Source organism: Alternaria dauci, chromosome 8 (genome assembly GCF_042100115.1).
Source record: "Alternaria dauci strain A2016 chromosome 8, whole genome shotgun sequence".
Lineage (NCBI taxonomy): Eukaryota > Fungi > Ascomycota > Dothideomycetes > Pleosporales > Pleosporaceae > Alternaria > Alternaria dauci.
In genome coordinates, this window is record NC_091279.1 from 2,326,833 (window position 1) to 2,346,224 (window position 19,392).

General features: G+C 52.3%; 6 protein-coding genes across 6 annotated transcripts; 3 read left to right on the forward strand and 3 right to left on the reverse strand.

The window, feature by feature from the left end:
* Nucleotides 1-202: 202 nt before the first annotated feature.
* Nucleotides 203-4,946, forward strand: ACET3X_008692 (uncharacterized protein; the record flags this gene model as incomplete). The annotated part of the gene is made up of 4 exons (XM_069454893.1): nucleotides 203-399; nucleotides 556-637; nucleotides 686-1,000; nucleotides 1,047-4,946. The coding sequence occupies 4 exons, from the start codon at nucleotides 203-205 to the stop codon at nucleotides 4,944-4,946; spliced, it is 4,494 nt and encodes a 1,497-aa protein (XP_069304294.1).
* A 630-nt stretch (nucleotides 4,947-5,576) lies between these two features.
* ACET3X_008693 (uncharacterized protein) lies at nucleotides 5,577-9,137 on the reverse strand (the record flags this gene model as incomplete). Its single annotated transcript, XM_069454895.1, has 2 exons — nucleotides 5,577-7,325; nucleotides 7,377-9,137. The coding sequence occupies 2 exons, from the start codon at nucleotides 9,135-9,137 to the stop codon at nucleotides 5,577-5,579; spliced, it is 3,510 nt and encodes a 1,169-aa protein (XP_069304295.1).
* Nucleotides 9,138-10,857: 1,720 nt separating this feature from the next.
* On the reverse strand, nucleotides 10,858-12,192 carry ACET3X_008694 (uncharacterized protein; the record flags this gene model as incomplete). The annotated part of the gene is made up of 3 exons (XM_069454896.1): nucleotides 10,858-11,090; nucleotides 11,145-12,057; nucleotides 12,115-12,192. 3 exons carry the CDS (start codon nucleotides 12,190-12,192, stop codon nucleotides 10,858-10,860), a joined length of 1,224 nt encoding a protein of 407 aa, XP_069304296.1.
* A 234-nt stretch (nucleotides 12,193-12,426) lies between these two features.
* On the forward strand, nucleotides 12,427-13,636 carry ACET3X_008695 (uncharacterized protein; the record flags this gene model as incomplete). The annotated part of the gene is made up of 5 exons (XM_069454897.1): nucleotides 12,427-12,682; nucleotides 12,746-12,859; nucleotides 12,927-13,059; nucleotides 13,115-13,399; nucleotides 13,600-13,636. The coding sequence occupies 5 exons, from the start codon at nucleotides 12,427-12,429 to the stop codon at nucleotides 13,634-13,636; spliced, it is 825 nt and encodes a 274-aa protein (XP_069304297.1).
* Nucleotides 13,637-14,418: 782 nt separating this feature from the next.
* Nucleotides 14,419-15,120, reverse strand: ACET3X_008696 (uncharacterized protein; the record flags this gene model as incomplete). The annotated part of the gene is made up of 1 exon (XM_069454898.1): nucleotides 14,419-15,120. One exon carries the CDS (start codon nucleotides 15,118-15,120, stop codon nucleotides 14,419-14,421), a length of 702 nt encoding a protein of 233 aa, XP_069304298.1.
* Nucleotides 15,121-16,404: 1,284 nt separating this feature from the next.
* ACET3X_008697 (uncharacterized protein) lies at nucleotides 16,405-17,896 on the forward strand (the record flags this gene model as incomplete). The annotated part of the gene is made up of 5 exons (XM_069454899.1): nucleotides 16,405-16,714; nucleotides 16,784-16,992; nucleotides 17,051-17,168; nucleotides 17,230-17,377; nucleotides 17,446-17,896. 5 exons carry the CDS (start codon nucleotides 16,405-16,407, stop codon nucleotides 17,894-17,896), a joined length of 1,236 nt encoding a protein of 411 aa, XP_069304299.1.
* Between the last annotated feature and the right edge of the window lie 1,496 nt (nucleotides 17,897-19,392).

Below are 19,392 nucleotides of genomic sequence, written 5' to 3' on the forward strand. Positions count from 1 at the left end.
TGCTCGTCTGGTTCGCGACTTTCATGGGCCTTTGTTGCATTGAGCAGCAACCGCCAGTCGCATCCAACCCGACTCGGCCAAGCAGCAAAAATCACGACTGTTCAATCTCGCGTGCACCGAACCTCTTTTTCGCATGCACACCGTTCGTGACGTTGACGTGGATTGACCGCGAGCTAACACTTTCCGTCATAGAGTCGCGACCATGGCGACACCACGAGGCGGCAGAGGCGGCGGCGGAGGCGATCGAGGACGCGGTTCAAGAGGCGGCAACAGCTCGAATGCGCATCGCGGGCGCGGCAGAAACAATGCGCAGCACGAGGAGCGACCGGCGCAAGGCCTCTACACACCTGGCCAAGGACGAGGACGGCATTCGGATGCGAAGAACAACCACAGCAATTCGTAAGTCTGCACCCTCCCTCTGACCTCAGCACAGGGCGCGGGCGGTCCGATGGCGCCGTCACCAGGAGCACACTACACCACCACCATCGTTGCCATGTCTGCCAGACGAGCGTCTCCCACGGCCGCTCGCGGCCTATTCTAACATGCCTCTCCCAGGAACGCCTCCAATGCAAGCCACTTTGGCGCGTCGAGCACGCCATCCTTTGCGCCCCACGAATATCAGAAGCGACTGCAACACGTAAGGACCATGGCTATCCCGGCAGTTGTCCAGTACTGACCGGCACAGATCAAAGCGGAGCGCCCCAAGATACGCGAAAAGTTCATCCGCGATGGGCTGATGAACCCAGAGGGCCAGATGCGCCTCGTCGACTCCGTCAAGCTATACGGCCTATGCGAGGAAATGTGTCCGGAATACGAGCGCGTGCGCCGCATAGTCGAACTGGACGTCAAGGCGCCAGAATGCACACCCGAGACCCAACACCTACCGTCCCGCAGTCAGCGCATCGCAGACGAGTCGCGCATGGTCAAGGCATATGCGCGCTCGGCGGCAGGCATGGACGTGGAGCTGGTCTCGGAGATCCGGTCGCCGGCCACCTGTCTGGTAAGTTCGCAGCCGTTTATACCTGTTCGTGATTTAATTCCTGCAGAGAACCCTCAAGTACTTGTACGGACGCCTAGATGAAGACGACTTCCAATTCCTTCACTCGTGGCTCTGGGACCGCACACGCGCTGTTCGAAAAGACCTCCGCACCCAACGCATCGAGAACAGAGCCGACATCGCCATCCTGCTCACTTCCCTCGAGTACAGCGCCCGTTTCTACATGCTGTCGGCCCACCACATGGCACGGAGTACAAAGGACGATTACTCGCACCAACAAGACGTCGAGCAGCTGAACCAGACGCTCATCTCACTCAAGGAGCGATACGCCGACAACCGACGCGCCAACATCATTTCAGAATGCGAAGCCGAGTTCTGGGCATACCGACTGATTCTAGCCCCCATCTACGCCAGCACCCAGCTCGAGAATGAACTCCATCGTCTACCAAACGACCTTCGAAACAACCCGCGAGTACAGACCGCTTTGGAGATCTTCCGCCTCCTCAAGACCATCATCATTCACAACAACTACAAGAGCTTCGTGCAGTGCCAGTCCAACTGGAAGCGGTTCTGGGATCTGGTAAAGTCGCCGAGGGTATCATACCTCATGGCATGCGCCGCCGCTATATCTTTCAACAGGGTCCGCCACGTTGTGCTTGACGTAGTATGGCGTTGCTATCGAGTAGGCCTGTTCAGGCATCAAGTCCCCGTCGAGTTCTGGACAACGGACAAGCTGCGAGAGGTTCTTGGTATGGACACCGAAAAGGAAGCCGTCGAGTTCTGTGAGGCGCACGGCTTCGTGTTCGAGGTCAACGAGCAAGGTCGCACGTTCATGGACATCAAGCAGAAGAACTTCAACCGGAAAGCCGACGTTCTGCCCAAAGCCGATGTCAAGCCCCAGTTCTTCTCCGAAACGATTGTCGAGGCAAAGCGTTGTGGGCGCCCGTTATCGGCTGTCATTGCAGGCCTGACCGTCCAGGAGGCCAAGAAGGGCGGTCTGTCTGCTGCGCAAGCTCAGCAAATGGATAACCAGTCTTCACTTTTTGTTCCGGAGACCAGTGTCTTCAAACAACAGCCTGTGGAGACAAAACCTTCCTTCGGCAACCCTGGTTTCAATCCGGCTGCATCTCCCTTCCAGCCTAATGGTGCTTCCACACCATCTCCAAATCCGTTCGCTAAAGCTATCCAACCCGGCCTCTTCGATCCTTCGAAGAACAGCATCCAATTTGCGCAGCCCGCGGAAACAAAGCCCAACCCGTTCCTGCAAAAGAACGCCAGTCCATTCCCTTCGGCATCGCCTGCACCGTCAGAGAACCCTTTCCTGAAGAACACTGCTGCGCAGATGGGATCTACAACGCCACAGACTGCCGCGAACCCTTTTATGAAGTTCAACAATGCTGCGCAGTCAGAATCAACAGTATCAACGACCCCCGCGAACCCTTTCTTGAAGAACAATGCCGCCCAGCCTCAGTCTTCGACACCTCCGACTCCAGCGAATGCGTTCATGCCGGCATCGTTTGCACCCTCACAACCTAAGCCTCAAACTCAACCAGAAGCTTCTCTTCCCGAACCCGCAGTACCAGCAACTACAGCGACACCCAAGCCCGCTTCTGCTTTCAACTTCACTGGATCGTCATTCACTTCCACTCCTGCACAAGGACTGCGTCAAAACGGATTCTCTTTCACCCCTGCGGGATCTCCACCCCCAGCCGGGACATCTTCACAGGAGGAGGAAGCAAAGAAGGCGGAGCAGGCGAAACAGGAAGCCGCTGAGAAGCAACGAAAAGAGGACGAAGCACGTCAGCGCGTACGGGAGGCACAACAGGCAAGGCAGGCGAAAGAAGCAGAGCAGAGGCGACAGCAGGAGGCGGCAGAGGCTGCTGCACAACAACAACGACAAGCGCAGGCGGAGCGAGAGCGAAAGCTCCGCGAACAGCAAGAAGAGTTGGCACGACAGGCAAAGCTACGTCTACTGCAAGAGGAGGAGGCGCGGGCAGCGCGGATACGAGAAAAGGACGCAGCATTGCATGCGCTTACGGCGGATGTAATGTTTAACCCTCAGGAGGGACTGATTATGCAGTTTGTCGAAAACGATATCATGAACATGGCCAAGGCGGCTATGATGACGGTTGAAATGGAGAGGAGAGTGGCGATTGTGGATCGGAAGTACGAAAAGTATTTGGAAGAGTTGAAGCGAGCAGGTTTGGCCAAGATGATGGCGATGGCGGAGAAAAAGAGGCGGCTACAAAAGGCACGGGAGAGGAGGAGGCGACTGAAGGAGCAGCGAGCGAAGTCGGAGGTTGGGGAGGACGAGCAACTAGCAGATGCGCCTGCACCAGTACAACTGGCGGTCTCGAACGGCAAGGCGTCAACAACGGTGCCACCAGAGGGACGAGCATCATTACAGCAATCTGTGGCTTCTCAGAACAGTCGGCGCGCCAAGCGGACACAAGAACGTCACCAGGCTCGAGCCTCGGAGACAAATGGTGTGAGCCCGAGCAAATCAGCACCAAAGCCGGTCAACAGCACGGCTCCTGAGGCTGCATTCGACAAGAGCACGAGCAACGCCAGTACATCGATTTCCGCGTACTCGCAGGCCTATAAACAAGCAGTTGCAAACGCACCCGTCGACCGCACCGAAACTGATTGGTTCAGGCTACGGGCCAGAGGCATTGATCCAAGCAAGCACCGCAAGCGCAGTTTTGACTTTGGTTCATCGGACGAAGAAAAGCCAAAACTGATCGATTCCAAGCGACCCAAGTTATCACCGGATTCTCCTGCGCCAGAGCATCAAGAGCCGTCTGCGCCCAAGACTATGCTTGAGGAGCAGCGTGCTCGTGTCGAAGCCATCAAGGAATCTTTCAGGAGATCAGCATCTTCAGTATCACCTACTCAGTCCTTCAACGGCGCAGTATCTTTCAGCGGACGGTCTTCGTTTAACGACTCAACAAGCAGTCTCATTGCAAGGGCCCGGCAGACACTGGCAAACTCAAAGGCCGATATGCCACCACCCTCGTTTACCCCCAGCAGGTTCTCGTACCGACGAGAGTCTTTCGACGGTAACGCCGGCCAGCTCATCGCGCGAGCTAGAGGTCTCACGTCTCCCGCCGCCTCCGCATCCAACGTCCAACACGACTGGAGTCGCAGTGTACCCAACCTCGGCCTCTCTGCATCGCAAACCCAGCGTCCTACATACGGTACATCTACGTACGGCAGCACCCTCCGCACCAGCACCTCGACAAGGGACCGTCCAGCATACTGGAATCGCACGAGCCGCTTCGTACCCCGCCATCTCTACGGCCAGGGCGCAGAAGCGGTTCGCGCGTACAGGATCGAACAAGGTCTTAGCAAGTCGCCCGCTAGCACTCGGCCTGCGAGTACGGAGCCTTTGGATGTTTCGTCGCCGATACCGACGCAGTTGTCGTACATGCAGCACGCGGAGACGCAGACGATGAGGTATAAACAAGAGCAGTATGCGGGCGATTTCTTGTCAGCTAGTAGTTTTCAGAGCGTCAATGGGGATACTCGGACCGATGATGTTGGTATGATTGGTAAAGAGGATGGGGGTCAGTTGTATGATCAGTTTGGCGCTACGGACTCGTATCCTGGCGCTCAGTATACTTGTCCTTCTTCTTCTTCTTCTTCGCAACAGCAACAACAACAATATCAGGCAAAGGAAGAGTATTACGACCGCGACGCAGAACAAGATGCGGATTCGGAGATGCTCGATGGCGAAGAAGATGAGGAGTTGCTTGATTACGATGAGGAGGAGGAGGAGTCTGAGATTGATGGAGAGGAAGTTGATGAAGATGAGGATGAGGAGGAGCTGGAGTCTTTTGACGAGGAGGACGATGAAGATGATGAGGAAGATGGCGGCAGTGCTGATGCTGTCGGTGGGATCGAGAAACCGGGTGCGACTGAGGACGACGCGATTGAGTTGTCGGATTAGGTGTCCGGTTCTACGGTCTCGAGCTAGAAACCTCGTTCTTGGACTGCGATGACGGCTGGAGAAGTTGGAGGTGGAGAGGTGGAGGTGGAGGTGTATCATATAAAATACTTTGTATGCATAGCGAGGGCGTTTCTTTGTTTTGGTTTCGGTTTTTGATGTTAGTTTCCATCACAGGAACAAGGCATAGCGTGGGTTAGGGACTGGGAGGGTATGCATGATACCCACATGGGCGGGCGAATTATATGATGGGTGTGCAAAAGAGAAACCAAGTACCACATGGTGCGAGGGGATATGTGTAAGAATATGAAAAGGTTGTCGTGTGGCTTTGGGTAGTTGAGTGATTGACTCCATGTCGTGTGAGAGAACTGCATTTCGATCCTCAATGTCGAGGAAGACGTAGTTGTGGATATATATATGGTCGACTTTCAACGATGGTGACGATGGTGGTGCGGTTAATCTGAGTGGCTCACTTCAATGTCGAAGAGATGGATGTTCTAATATTACTACGTCTGCACACCACCGTCTAAAAAACGCCCAACTACCCTTTTGCAAGCTACCAGCGCTCGATACCCCTTCTATCACCAAATTCTGGGGCCAAGTCGTCGTCAGAAGCTACCGTCTCCACCCCGACTATTCATCCGTCCCTTGAGAATCTTCAACAAGACTCCTAAAGTATCCTCCAGGGAGCCTCAGCAAATCCTCAGGACAACCCGATTCGACCACAGCCCCCTTTTCCAAAACAATAATCTTATCAAAGTCCATAACCGTGCTTATGCGATGCGCAATAACAAGCATCGACGCAAATCCACACGTGGACAGCTCACGTATAGATTTCTGGATCGCAGCATCGGTATCCGGATCCATGGAAGACGTTGCTTCGTCGAGAATGAGGAGTTTGGAGCGATCCACGATTGCGCGCGCAAGACTGAGTTGTTGGCGCTGGCCTTGGGACAGATTCTCTCCCCCGTTGAGAATGGGTTGGTCGAGCAGTGGTGGACATGGGATAGACGTCGTTGCTTCGTGGTGGCTGAGAACGACGGAATCAGCGTCTGAGAATAGTCCCATTCCGGATACCATGTCTGCTTGTTCGCTGAACCAGTCATCGGAGCCGGGCCAGTGGACGCGGCCTAGCGCGTGGAGGAGATCTGTATCGTCGTGGACACTAAAAGGATCGAGATTAGAGCGTACGGTACCAGGGAAGAGATGCGGGTCCTGCGTGATGATGGAAAGGCGCTGACGAAGCTGTTGGAGTGTCACCTCCGCTATGTTGATGCCGTCCAGGGTAATGGAGCCCTGTTCTGCCTCGAGGATCCGAAAGAAAGCCATGGCGAGAGTTGATTTCCCGGCACCTGTGCGACCTACAACTCCCACGCGTTCGTTTGGTCCAATGTCGAAGCTGATTCGGTTCAGTGCAGGAGGCAGATGCGGTGCGTGCCGGATGACCAGGTCGGAAACCTGGACACGGCCCTCTTCCGGCCAGGCCGCCGGTGGCATGCGTCCGCCGCTGTAGTTCTCGTTAGGGATCTTGGTATATTCGAGGACGCGACTGGTGCTCGTGAGTGCAATCTCAAGAGCGCCAAAGTTGCGTATAAAGGCACAAATGGTGTCTGTGTAGCGGAGCAAGAAACCTAGAGCGAAGCCGATCATGGCGACTGTGATACCAGGCATTGAGATGATGACCAGGCTAGCCATGGTGACGAAAGCAGATCCAATCAATGCCATGCGGCAACCGAACCAGGAGTTGATAAGCCAGAGGTTCAACAGTGCTCGTGTGTTGTCGTCTACCATGGTTGCAAACTTGGTCGTGTATCTTTCCTGTAGAAGCATGGACCGAATCGTAGGCAATCCATCCATGGCGGAGCAGAAGCTCTCTAGGACGGGACTTCGGCTTATGTTGTCGAGATGCTTCAGTTTGCGAGCCACTCGGAGGAACTGTTTGGCAGTGTATGCGCACAACAGAAGCATCGGGATTGACATGGGTAGTATCCATTTGCTGACGGTAGTGCTCACGCCAAAGATAGCGAGCAACATCAAGGCGCTTGTCAAGGCACCGCCAAGGATTTGACCGATTTGTTCATCGAGGATCGCTGTATCGCTCGTGAAACGATTCATTATCCGACCTAGTGGATTTCGTTCGGTAAAGTCCATTGGCGCAAGTAAGACGGCGTTGAGGAGCATGTCGAATAGTCGTCTTGATGCGTTCAACGTACAATAGTACGTCAGGTAGTTTTGCCCAACACCAAAGACACATGAAGCTAGTGCGAAGGCTACATATATACCCAGGTACCATACAAGGCTGGAGTCGTTCTCATGCCATGCGGTGGGTGAGCTGTGGGTTGCATGTTCGTCCTGCTGCACCCAACGGGCGATCCACCATGACTATCGTGTGTCAGTATCAATGCCATCGGCATCCAACTGTGTGAAACATACCTGGCCTACGATCATAACAACGTAGCTTACATAGGCTAGTAGAGCGAGAAGGAGATACCAGGCATTTCCCATACACTGCAAATATTGGATCAAGGTCCTATGTTGCGATCCAGAAGTTTGTTCCTGCTCTTCTTCGATATATCGGTAAACCTCCACGGCATCAGTGGACTCGGTAATGGGGAATGGCTCAATTGACGCCACCGAGAGAACAGAGGCTTTGCGGGCATGTCTTGATGCGGCTGTCTTAGTTGACGCACGACGACGTCTCGGTACCATCTCATTCGTTGTGTGAGTGGTTTCATGCGGCTGTGCGCGGCCACAACGCTCTGTAAACCTGCATTCGTACTGGCCTCCGCTAGATAGCGATATAATGTAGTCCGCATAAGGCATATAGAGAGAGGGATGATGTGAGGCCAAGATGACAGTACGCCCTTGCACAATGGAGCCACCCAAAACATTCTCCGCTACATGAAGAGCTGTATGGGCGTCGATGGCGCTGAAGATGTCGTCCAGAACCAGGATAGAGGCGGGAGAATAGAGAGCACGCGCAAGTGTGATGCGTAAGCGTTGTCCACCGCTCAGATTCACTCCGTGCGGCCCGATCTCGGTCTGGTCGCCATCCTTGAAAGCCGCTAGATCTGTTTCGAGAGCACAAGCATGAAGTACTTTGTTGAAACGCCTTGCTTGCATCGGGAAACCGAACGTAATGTTGTCCATGATTGTACCAGCTTCGATCCAGGGAGCCTGCCCGACGTACGCGATGGACGAATTCAGAGGCCAAGAGCGACCTGGGACTGCTGGCGTATGGGCAGTGACAGAAGGTTTCGTGATGTTACCAGCAACCAGTTCGCACTCTCCAAGAACTGCGGCTAACAACAAGCTCTTACCAGATCCACTGGGCCCTTCGATGACACTTATACCGCCAGAAGGAAAAGATAAGGTCATGTCTCGGAGAGAAAATACATCTGGACTCGATCCATTCCAGCAAATGGTCGCATTCTGGAGACTGATCTCATCATGGTTAGTCGAGGGGAAGCATTTGTCGGATGCATAGAGGTAGTCTTCAAGACGCTCCAAGCTGTTCAAGGCGCGGATCCAACCGGTTTGCAGTTGCGGGATAGCCCCTAGGGTGCTGTTGATCGAACCCAATATGGAAAGGCTTGTAAAGGCTGTGGAAGCCTTCAACTGTCCAGTAAGGTATGCATGTATCGATATGACAAGCACAGAAAGCAGGATTGGGGTCATCGTCCAGATCGCGCTCGAAGCCATGTTCCATCGATTTACCGCCCATAGACTTGCCAGCTCTTTCTCTCGCTGCTGTGTGATGTATGTCGACCAATGCTGCTCGGCTCCAGACAGTTTGATTTGCCGAACTCCTCCAAGAGCGTCTGTGAGGGCAGCCACGCGAAGGTCCTTTTCCTCCATGAGGTCTATCTGATCGCGCGCATGCTGCTTTGCAATAAGCACGTTGCCAGAGAAGAGCAACACAATCAAGATGATGCTAGCGAGCAAGCTTTGCCAGCCCATAAGCTGCTGAATGAACCATCCAGAAATGACCAGCTTGATTACAGCCTCGTAACCTCGATAGACGTCTCGAATGCAGTTTCCAATCTGCTGCGTGTCCAACGTGACAAGGCTGATGACGTTCAAACTCGCCGGATCTGTCATCTCAGAGCCATCTTCATTGTCGTATTCTTCCAGTGCCGTGGAGACGCCACGTAGCATCTTATCGAAGAGAAGCATGGTAAGTTGCTTCTGCATCTTGACTCCCAGATTTACACTAGAGACCCAAACAGTCCCTGCATCCATCAAAGCGGTACAGATTATGCTCAGACCTAGACCAAGAACCCATGGAGCAGTGGTGATGAACTTGCTTTCAGTGTCAGAATCTCGCTCCAGGGTCCTGAGTACACCAAGAAGCATCATCTGAGGTGCAAAGCTGATGACAGATCCGAAAATCGTCATACTCAGTTGCACAACCAGTTGTTGAGAATTGGTAGAAAATAGGTCTCTCCAGAGTGATCGGTCATCGCTTCGAAGTGATTTGTATTCGTAAAATCGCTGCAACAGATGTAGTGCGCGTATCGTGTGATTGAGCTGCGGAAGGTTGTATATCTTCGGCGACTGTTCCGTCAAGAAATTGCGTAGCGCAGAACGGGACCAAGAGAAGAAGATGATGCTGAATGCGGACGTCGTGAATAGTCTATCGACCAAGATTCCCTTCCAAAAGACATCTGGGCGACGTGGCAGCAGCAGACCAGAAACGCATGCTACGAGGGCTGACAAGAGCTCGACCGCTATGAGGATGCGCTCTCTGTTTCCTAGTATACTCCAGCTCAACGATCCGGCGTAAAGGCCGAGGAAGAGAGCGCATGAAGCATTGATGCAGTTTATGCTTCCGCAGACTGCCAGAACAAATCGACGTGGAGAAGATAATTCGGTGAACAAGGCCACAGATTGTAGCATCAAGTTGATCTGGAAGCTGGACGTCAGCCTTGTGTTCATTATCGCTCAAGGAGGATTAGCGTACCCATATGCCAAATCGGGAAAATCCATTGAGAGAGGTACCGTGGTAAGAGCCGACCACAATCAGCCCAAAACAGGCCAAGCTACCAATGAAGGCATGCGTAGCAAATAGCGCTCGCGGCAGACGATCTGAAAATGATTGTAGTGATTCTTTGGAGGCTTCTCCATCTTCGTCCTGATATTGCTGCCCACCATTGAAGGACGATTTTGAGAGATCTGAGCGCCGTAGCCAACGAAAAAGATGAGTGTAGGCTGGGCCGCTCAAAGCAATCGCTAGAATTAATTGAACCGCCTGGACGATGTCGAATGCGCTCCAGGTGACGACCATGGTATCGCGCCTTTTGACAAGGGATATGCACACGAACTGCAATGATTACATAGGAGAAAGGAACAAGACCAGAACGGGTTCTTAAGAAGCGGACGAGATTGAGGCAAAGATGATCCTCGTAGATGACATGGCCATAGCGCTGAAGAACGAGTGATGGATTAAACGCGCCGTCGTCGTAGCATTTTGGGAACGATCTGGGCGCTACCACTGCTTCTGTCGTAGAACAAATCTGAGGACCGTGCTATTCGACAGATTACTGGGAGCGCCTGACTCATTGTATATGTCCACGTCACACAATAATAGCAACCAACGCATACAAGAGGGAAAATGGGAAGAGTCAGTGTCAGTGCCGTGATACTGGCATCACCTGGGCAGACATTCCTCCTGGAGCGTGGCGGTCTGGCGATTGTATGCCCAGACTAGCTTCGCAAAGCTTTTGGAAAGATATATTTAGTGTGGCTGCGGAAAGCATGCCGACGACAAGCTGAGCTTTTTGCTTCTTCTACGCGTAAAGGCACGAGCAATGAGGTCCGCGTTACTTAGTATGAGAAAAAGAAAGGCGAAAACAAATTCTAGCGATCTAAATACCACTTAGCGTTATAATTGTACGCGCTGCAGGTATCCGTACTAGATGAAAGTTTTTTGACGAACAACAGAGTGAGCCCCAAGGTTATTCAGCCGGTGTACCTCAAGACAAGCGTCTCGACACATCAACGCAGATCTTTGACCACGCGCGCGAACCTCGTCTTCATACTTGTGAATAATGCGCTCTCTATCTCCCTCGTTGGCGTGGATAGCATCAATCGCTTGCAGAAGATTGTTAACATCCATAAGGGCGTGATTGAAACCTTCTCCGCGGTCTACACATGTCAGCGAATCTTCCTCGATCAGCAAAACAGGTAGATAATACGAACATAGAGGCATGGTATGCGCCGCATCGCCTGCCAACGTGACTCGTCCCTTGGATGTGCCCAGCGATTCAGCATGTGGCAGCCACCAGAACTCCAACGGAACGTTGATAACTGGTCCGGAGCTATCAGATAATATGTCCTGAAAGATCTTCTTAAATGTCGGGTGAAAGCCAGCCGACTTTTGTCTCATCAAGTCAATGCGCCCGCCATCAGTCTTGGGGATATCCGCGTGCCCGGTGGAAGAAAGCCACGAGAGACATATCTGAACACGCCACACAGGGTCTGTCAGAGCGGGAGCACCATGGTTCGGGCGTTCCATGACAGAGAACCACATCCACACAGGGTTTGACGGATGACAACCCTGAAAGAGTGTTTTGTCCAGCGCAAGGAGTGGTTTCATCTGGGACTCGGTGGCCAGTGCCTCGGTTCCAAGGAAGCATGCTGGGATGGGCGTAGGTTGAGAGAGCGGCGCGCCGTATTGGAGCGAGCGCACGGTAGAATGGCAGCCGTCGACTCCGATGAGAAGGTCTCCGCTGTAACGACTTCCATCAGTGAAGTCTACCCGAACCCCGTCTTTCTCAACTTCCAATGACGATAGCTTCTTGCCCCATATGATTCGCTCCTCTATTCCTTCCATGAGCAGTTTGCGGAGGCGTCCTCGAACAACTCGCATGCGATCGCCGTATGTCGGAGGGAGAGACCACTTCGGAGTGCAAGTCTCGAGATTCATGAACGTAGAATGACTATGGTCGTGTCCTACGGTTTGGTCTATCCGGGTTGTATGTAGGCGGTTCGCAAGTTCGCTGGGAAGGAAATCCCGCAATAGTGGCAGACTGAAGTGGATAGTGAGAGCCCATCCTTGAGAACGGCTGGACGAGGACTCGTCCCTCTCGAAAACAAGAAACGGTATTCCTTTCTAGTTCTTCCGTTAGTGATCTTGAGGCCATAATGAAGTACTGGACGCATTGCATACCTTCTTTAGTCCTTGCGCAAGGGCAAGTCCAGCTATGCCGGCTCCAACGATAAGTACCCTCGGCTGGTCGTCTTTCATGCCTGCGAACGCCGAATACCAAAGGGCGGTAAATGGAGAGAAAACAAATCAACAATGGAAGAAAAGATTGCACCTAGTGTCCAAGGTCACGCGCAAGGTCTTTGGAAGTCGAAAGATAGAATCGAAATGCGCCTGATATATGGATGCGGCGAAGGCTCGGCTTTTTAGTTAAAGAGGCCTCAGAAACCGATGCATATTGGTAGCGTCACTCCACTTCCAACATCCTTCCGCACCATGTATGCCTCGAAACACCAGACGGCTTTGGCATGCTGCCTCCTGCTGGTGCTTGAATCTTCAGCACAGTCTCTTTTCAAGGCGCCTCTTCTGCGCATCATAGAACTGAACTTGTGTCGTTCCTACCACCTGCAGCTTTCTCCTGGAACCCTGCTCTCGGATGGCGATCTGAGCGAAGAGAACTGTAAGGCGATCGCCATACAAAGAGACCTGGCCATGATCAACGCATACAACGTAACCATATCATCGCTCATTGGTAAGGCTCCGATTCAGCATTCTTCCATACTTGTCACTCAGATCGAGAACTGACAAAAACCAGAAATCATGACCGCATTCCCTTACGCATCGCTTTGCGCACGATTCAGCCGACGTTGGATCTTAGCAGCCAACATTGCTGGCACCGTCACCGCCTTCACGTACACCATATGCATCGGTAAGCCCGTCACAGTCGCCAGTTCCCACCCTTGACCGACGGCAAAGTTGACAAACCCATGATGCAGGCTACTATCACCAAATCTTCAACATCAGGCTCGTCCTGTGCCAATCCCTGTGGCGCCTCTTTGGTGGTGGGGACAGTGTTCTGTTGAGCATTGCCAATGCCTTGATCGCTGAGAGCCTACCCGCAAGTCATCTGTACCACACCCACAACGCCTTGTTTAGCCCAGCTTTTGCTAACCGATAGATGCAGGAGCAAGGTGCTTTTTCTCCTCAACGCCATACGTCTCGTCGTAAATGCTATCGGTCAGATGGTGGGGGCACGCCTCATGCAAGAGAACCTGTGGGCGCCTGCACTAACGGGCATGACGATGTACTGCCTAGCCTTCCCTATCCTCTGTTGGATATCCGATCCCCAGGATCGCGCGCGGCGGGCCAAGGTGTCAGGCGTCGAGTCCGACGAGGCGACAGATCTTCTGCTTGCAGACGTCAGCGCTAGGACGAAAGAGCGCAATGGGTCGTCCCTGCGGCTAAACATGTGGGCACCGATGACCAGGGCGGTCTGGCGAACCTCGGAGCTGTTTCGCGAGCCCACGACGGCCATGGCGCTCGCCATTGTTTTTCTGAATGAGCTGGGACACGGTGTGAACAGCATTGTGCAGCAGTGGAGCAGCCGCAGCTTTGGATGGACCCTCGCGCATACAAATTACTTTCTGGCTGGTCAACGCTTGATGGCAGCCACGACGCTGGTGGCATTCTCATGGGCGTTTCATAGGCTGCAAAGGGTAGGTATCGCTAGCGCGAGGCTCGACATCGGTCTGGTCAATGTTTGTCAGTGGCTCACATTGGTGGGAATGTTGACGGCTGCCATATCATGCCTGAGCGGAGCAGAGGGAATGAGGGTGGTGGTCTTCGTATGCGCTATACTCGTCTACATGATGGGGTGGGGCATGACGGGCGCATTGCAGTCAAGCATGACAAGGTCGATTCCAAAAGCGCACATTACGATGCTCTACACGGGTCTCAACGTGGCGGATCGGATGGCGGGTATCGTGAGCGGCCCCATGTTTGCGGGACTTCTGACAGCGGGGATGCAAAAAGGGGGAAGATGGACGTACCTTCCGTTCTGGGTGTCAGTGGGCCTCTTTGTCGTGGTAGCAGTGTTGACAAGGCATGTAACAGCCTGGTTGAGCAGGGGGGTTGAAAATGCAGACGAAGAAACTCGGGTAGCTGTATGAGGGATAGAAGGCACTAGGACCTTGTTGGAGGTTCGCGTGAAGCATGGTGTGGAGGGGTAAGGGGACCGGGTGACTAGCTGCTTCACACCATAACGACATGGGCGGGCGGGGACGGCACGCGTTTTTTGTTTTTCCTGGACATCTGATACCTCATTCGTCATTCATCTATGGCTATCATCGACCTGTCCTTTTCTCATTCGTGGCGACCCATAGGCGACGAGTCGTTTACACCCATCCCAACGTAAATGACACAAGCGATGTCATGGGCCGTGCAAAGGATAAGGAAGACACGGTGAACAAGCTGCACCTAGATAGCTGGCTAAGCAGAAAACAAAGCAGGACTGACATAAGCGGCAATGTCGAAAGCGTCGCCTTGGTGGGCCACGCCAATCTCTCTGATAAAGGCAGTGTCATCGGACATGTGACCAGCCTCGACTTGACCTCGAAGAAGAGCAGTAGGCTGTACGAAATCGGCCAAGACATGTTTGATGATGGCGCCATCGTTGCAAGGCATTTGGTGGGCGAACCAGTAGAGCTTGCTCCTCAGCTGCAGAGGCAGAATGTCATATACGACCATGCAGTAGCGCGATTGCGGGTGCGGGTCCAGCCGGTACTTGGCCTGCATGTGTGCCCACAGCGTGGCGTAATGGCTCTGCGGTGGCAGCGGTACGGCCCCGTCCATGGTGAGGTAGGGCTCTACGGCCGCAAAAGAAGCGTGAGAGTCGAAATAAAAGCGACTGTACAGCTTGATGCGGGGGGCTGGGTAGCGTGTCGCGTCGATGCAGAGCATGCGAGGCCGCATCACGCTCGAGGCCTGCGAAGCCAGGTATTGGCGCATCTGACCCCAGTGGGCGTGGATGTCTGCTGGCAGCAGGGCGAAAACATCGTCGAGGAGGTCTAGTAGACGTTGCGAAGATAGACAAGCAGGGAGAAGCCAGTAGAGCTTGCCGCGTGCACCGGAACTTGTCAGGTCGAAGCCGACAAAGGTGGATGATGGGCTGCACAGCTCGCACGGGACCATGGTGGGAGCGGCTGAGTCAGCAGAGGACAGGGGGTGAACGGTGTGCTCCCAGTGGGCGAGGCGCGCCGTCACCTCTACCCACACGTCTGGCAGCATCTCGACGCGATAGCCCTCAGTCGGTTCGATCCGTCGCAGCCCATTGATCGTTTCCAGTGCAGCAGCAAGAGATGCCGATCGGGTGAGGGCCCCGTCTAGCGGAATCAAGTCGACCACGTAGCGGACCGCGACCGACGTCCTGCCGTTCCAGCTGTAGCTTAATTCAAGTGGTGTTGCGTCGCATGTCAGCGCCGACGGATATGCAGGGCGCAGCGGAGACGATGATGGCTCGCGACCCAACCAGCCGCAGACATGGTCCCTGAAGAATGTCTCGTGGGCCTTGATCGTGTCTTGAGCGTACGATCCGCTCGCACTCAAGGCGTGTGTCAAGTGCGAGCTAAGAAGGGCAGCCCACTCGATCCGTGCCTTTTCAGACTCGCCATCAACATGATGCGCGTCGCAATCGGGCGCCATCCGAGCTCGTCACTGCTCTAGACACAGGATGATGAAGAAAGAAGGAAAAAAGAGGCTGTTCGGAAAGAGGTATGAATGGGCGGTTGCACTGCGGGAATATCTCAAAGCTGTCTGACCCAAACACGCCGACTCTTGTTCGTTACCGGGTGGGCTGGGGGACGTAACCATGCTGAGAGACGCGCCATGGCAAATTTATACCTCAGCCGAAGCGAACCATCTACATCGCCTGCATCGCGTCCACCCTGCGTTGCATATCCGATTCAGCGCAAGACGATCGTAACGCTTGCCATATTCAACCGCATGGTCCGTCTGCATGTCTCCGACTCGCGTTGTTAGCCTGATCAGTACAGTCCAAGCATATGTTCTACAATTTCTTGCCGCTCTACGACCTGATGCGGAGATAGCGGTACAATTGGTTGTGGTATGAAGAAGCGTAGGATTTGGATGATTGCAAATGACCATTAGGGAAAGATGGCTCTTTCGATCGAGACCATATCACTCAGCAGCCTACGGCGCTTGGGGAAGGCAGCAAGAAGAAAACCTCACAGAATGCAGGAGGTCCATCCATAAAGCCTACCTTCCGTCTTGAAGGCGCACCCAGCCCACTGAATACGAGTAAACCGTCTCTTGGATGCCTGTACTGACCGCTCTTCCAACCCCACATCTCGACGTCAAATAACCCAATACTCGGCACAGCAACCACTCCACCGTGTAGCCGGTGTATAAAACTGGGGTCAGAGAAGGAACGTAGTGTCTCACAACCTCAGAGTCACCATGCCAGGAACACTGCTTCCTAGCCACTTTTCTTTACACTTCAGCATCAGGCCGAATGTGATTGCTTTTCCAAAGTACCAAACGACCACGTCAGACCACGAGAAAGCACGGTCGTCCATTTGCCTCGATGCCAACGAGAATTCTGCGGGTTCATGTCTGGTACCCGCGCCGGGATATGAGCCTTGCATCAACAGCTCGCCTAACCATGGCATGCCGCAAGCACCGATCAGTCTAAAGAACCTGCATCGATATCCGTCCGCATCTCAGGCTTCCCTGCGTCGGCAAATTGCGCAGTGGCGAGGCTTAGAATGTAGGCTTTGCTTTCTTTTCCTCCCATTATCGGCCACACCGAGTCCACTAGCTTACCGTTCATTGTCAGCCCCTGATCAAGTTGGCCTTGGGTCTGGTGCTTCAGACGTGGTTGAAGTCATACTCCGAATGACGTGTACACCTGGTCGAGACAAGATCCTGCTCTCGCCTCCTACGTTTGACCTGTACAAGGTTTGCGCCACTCTCCAAGGCGTTGAAGTGAAGGAGTGCATGCAGGATGTAGCCCAGGACGGGACGTTTCGCGTCCCAGTGGATCAGGTCGGTTAAACATCACGTCAAGCCACACATCCCGCAGGGCTGACCGCCTTTGTTGCAGATTTGCGCCGCACTGTCGGAGGACGACAACATCAAGGTGCTGGTGCTAGCGTCACCCGGCAACCCGACAGGCTCATTGATCCCGGTGGATCAGATACAGCGAATACTTGATCTCAAAGGTTAGTTGAGGGCTGCTCCTAGTCTCCACCTCGATACACGCTGAAATGATTTGATCATTAGCTTTCAAAGGAATTGTCGTGATCGACGAGGCCTACATAGATTTCGCACCAAACGCAGGGCGAGCCTCGGCTTTGCAGCTTTTGCCAAGATACAACAATCTTATTGTTGTGCAATCTTTGAGCAAGTCCCACGGACTTGCTGGAATCAGGTAAGTCGACGGTGCAGTTACTGCCACTACCTCTTTTTCACCTTGATATCGTTCTGAAAATCGAACAGGGTCGGCATGGCCATTGCGCATCCTGCCATTATCGAGCTCTTCTCAAAGGTGCAAATGCCGTACAAGTTGTCAAGCGTAGTCTTGGATCTTGCCGAACGAGCGCTTTCGCGAGAGGGGCAGGCCTGTGCGATCGCGCTGCAGCACCAAGTCATGGTTCACCGAGCATCTCTGGTCAAGATGCTTGCAGATCCTGTGTTTGCTTCCAATGGAATTGGCGCCGCTATTGGAGGCCAGGCTGCCAACTTTGTGCTGGTACCAATTCTTGTTGGGGGTCAACGAGACGATGCGAAAGCTAGGCAGCTGACGCAGCAGCTCCGGGACCGGCACGGTATCTCGATCCGATATGTTGGTGCGCAGGCCGGTTGCAAAGGCTGTGTGAGGATTACAGTGGGTACGACGGAAGAGATGGAAGCGCTGCGAAAGGCCCTTAACACTGTGCTTTTGCAATAGGACGATGAAACTTTGACAATCTTGGCTGATGGTTGCATGTGCGTGCTTGGGCTAAGTGGTTCCTACATGAAATTTGTCTCTTTCGTAATTTGCGCTTGTTCTTTTGAGACTAGAGCCGTTCGTCCCAGTGTGGGGCCCTGCGCTAGGTCAGAAAGCCCATTCCCCCAAACAAGCAAGCTTCCGCGCAACCACGAAACTAAGACAAGAACCCACTCCTCCCACATCTCCACTAACTATTGCACCGGGGTGACAAGAAAAAAGCGCCACGCTAGCCAGTCTGCATAGCCGAGGTATGCCCAGATTACATACCTTGTATAGGAAATGTATAGGAAATAAGCGATTTTAGCATTATAGAGGTATATAATTATTCTATCTTATTATTAAAGCTTTATATTTATACTATAGGAGCTATTTAAATGATAAACGTGCTGGTAAAAGACGCAAGCACAACACTGTTAAAAGACACTATAATAAATCGCGGTAAAGGTGTGTTTCCTAAATACCTATTTTTACTATATATAGCTATATATAGTAAAAATAGATAGGTTAAAACTAAAGCCCTAAACTTTAAGTGGTTCTAGACAGTCGCGGTAACGTTAGGGAGAAGAGGAGTTAAAGTAGAAGAGGAGTTTTTTAGTTAATAACTATAGTTTAGAGCTCACCTCTAGGCTTATAACTATAGTACTTAAGGCTGTAGAAATATTTAAGTAACTACTAGCTCTTTAAATTTCTATTTCTTAACTTCTACTTTAATACTCTATCCTAAAGCTTACTACTAAAGAGAAATACCTTCTTTAATACTATGCGCCTTATAACGTGCAATTACGTTATAGGCGTTAAGTAGCTATTCCTAGAGTTATAGATAGTACTTAACATTAATACTAATATAGACGTAAAGTACTAGTATACTAAGGATTAAATTAGCTTAAACTATAATAATCTTAAGCCTTATAGTGTCTTAAGCCCCTTCCTAGACGCCTGCCTCTCCTCTCTTAACTTATTAGATAATACTACTAAGGACTAATATAAAATTCTCTTCTACACAGATAGTCTGTTTGCCGTAACTCTTATTCGCCTAGGCAGCGTCGCTTTGCTAGCCAGCACTAGGATAAACACAGAAGCGAGGTCATACTATAGGAGCTATATAGACTTAAATCTTATAGTTATAGTTACTAAGCATTACTTTTTACCTAGATATGTAGGAAATGCTGTACTTATAATACCTAATTAGGTATCTTATTAATACGCTTTTATATTATCTTAATAGATACCTAACGCTATTTATATTATAGCTATTTCTTAAGCTAAGTAATACTATTAATATTATAAAGCTAACGCTAGGATTAGGTGTAGATATAACAATTATAGCCCGTGCCTTAGAGTCAAGGCCTGTACTTTGGCTAGCGTGGCGCTTTTTTCTTGTCACCCCGCTGATTGTGCTTCCCGAGATGCCTTGTTCGGCATGAATCGCCGTGTATTTGTACCGCAAAAACAAT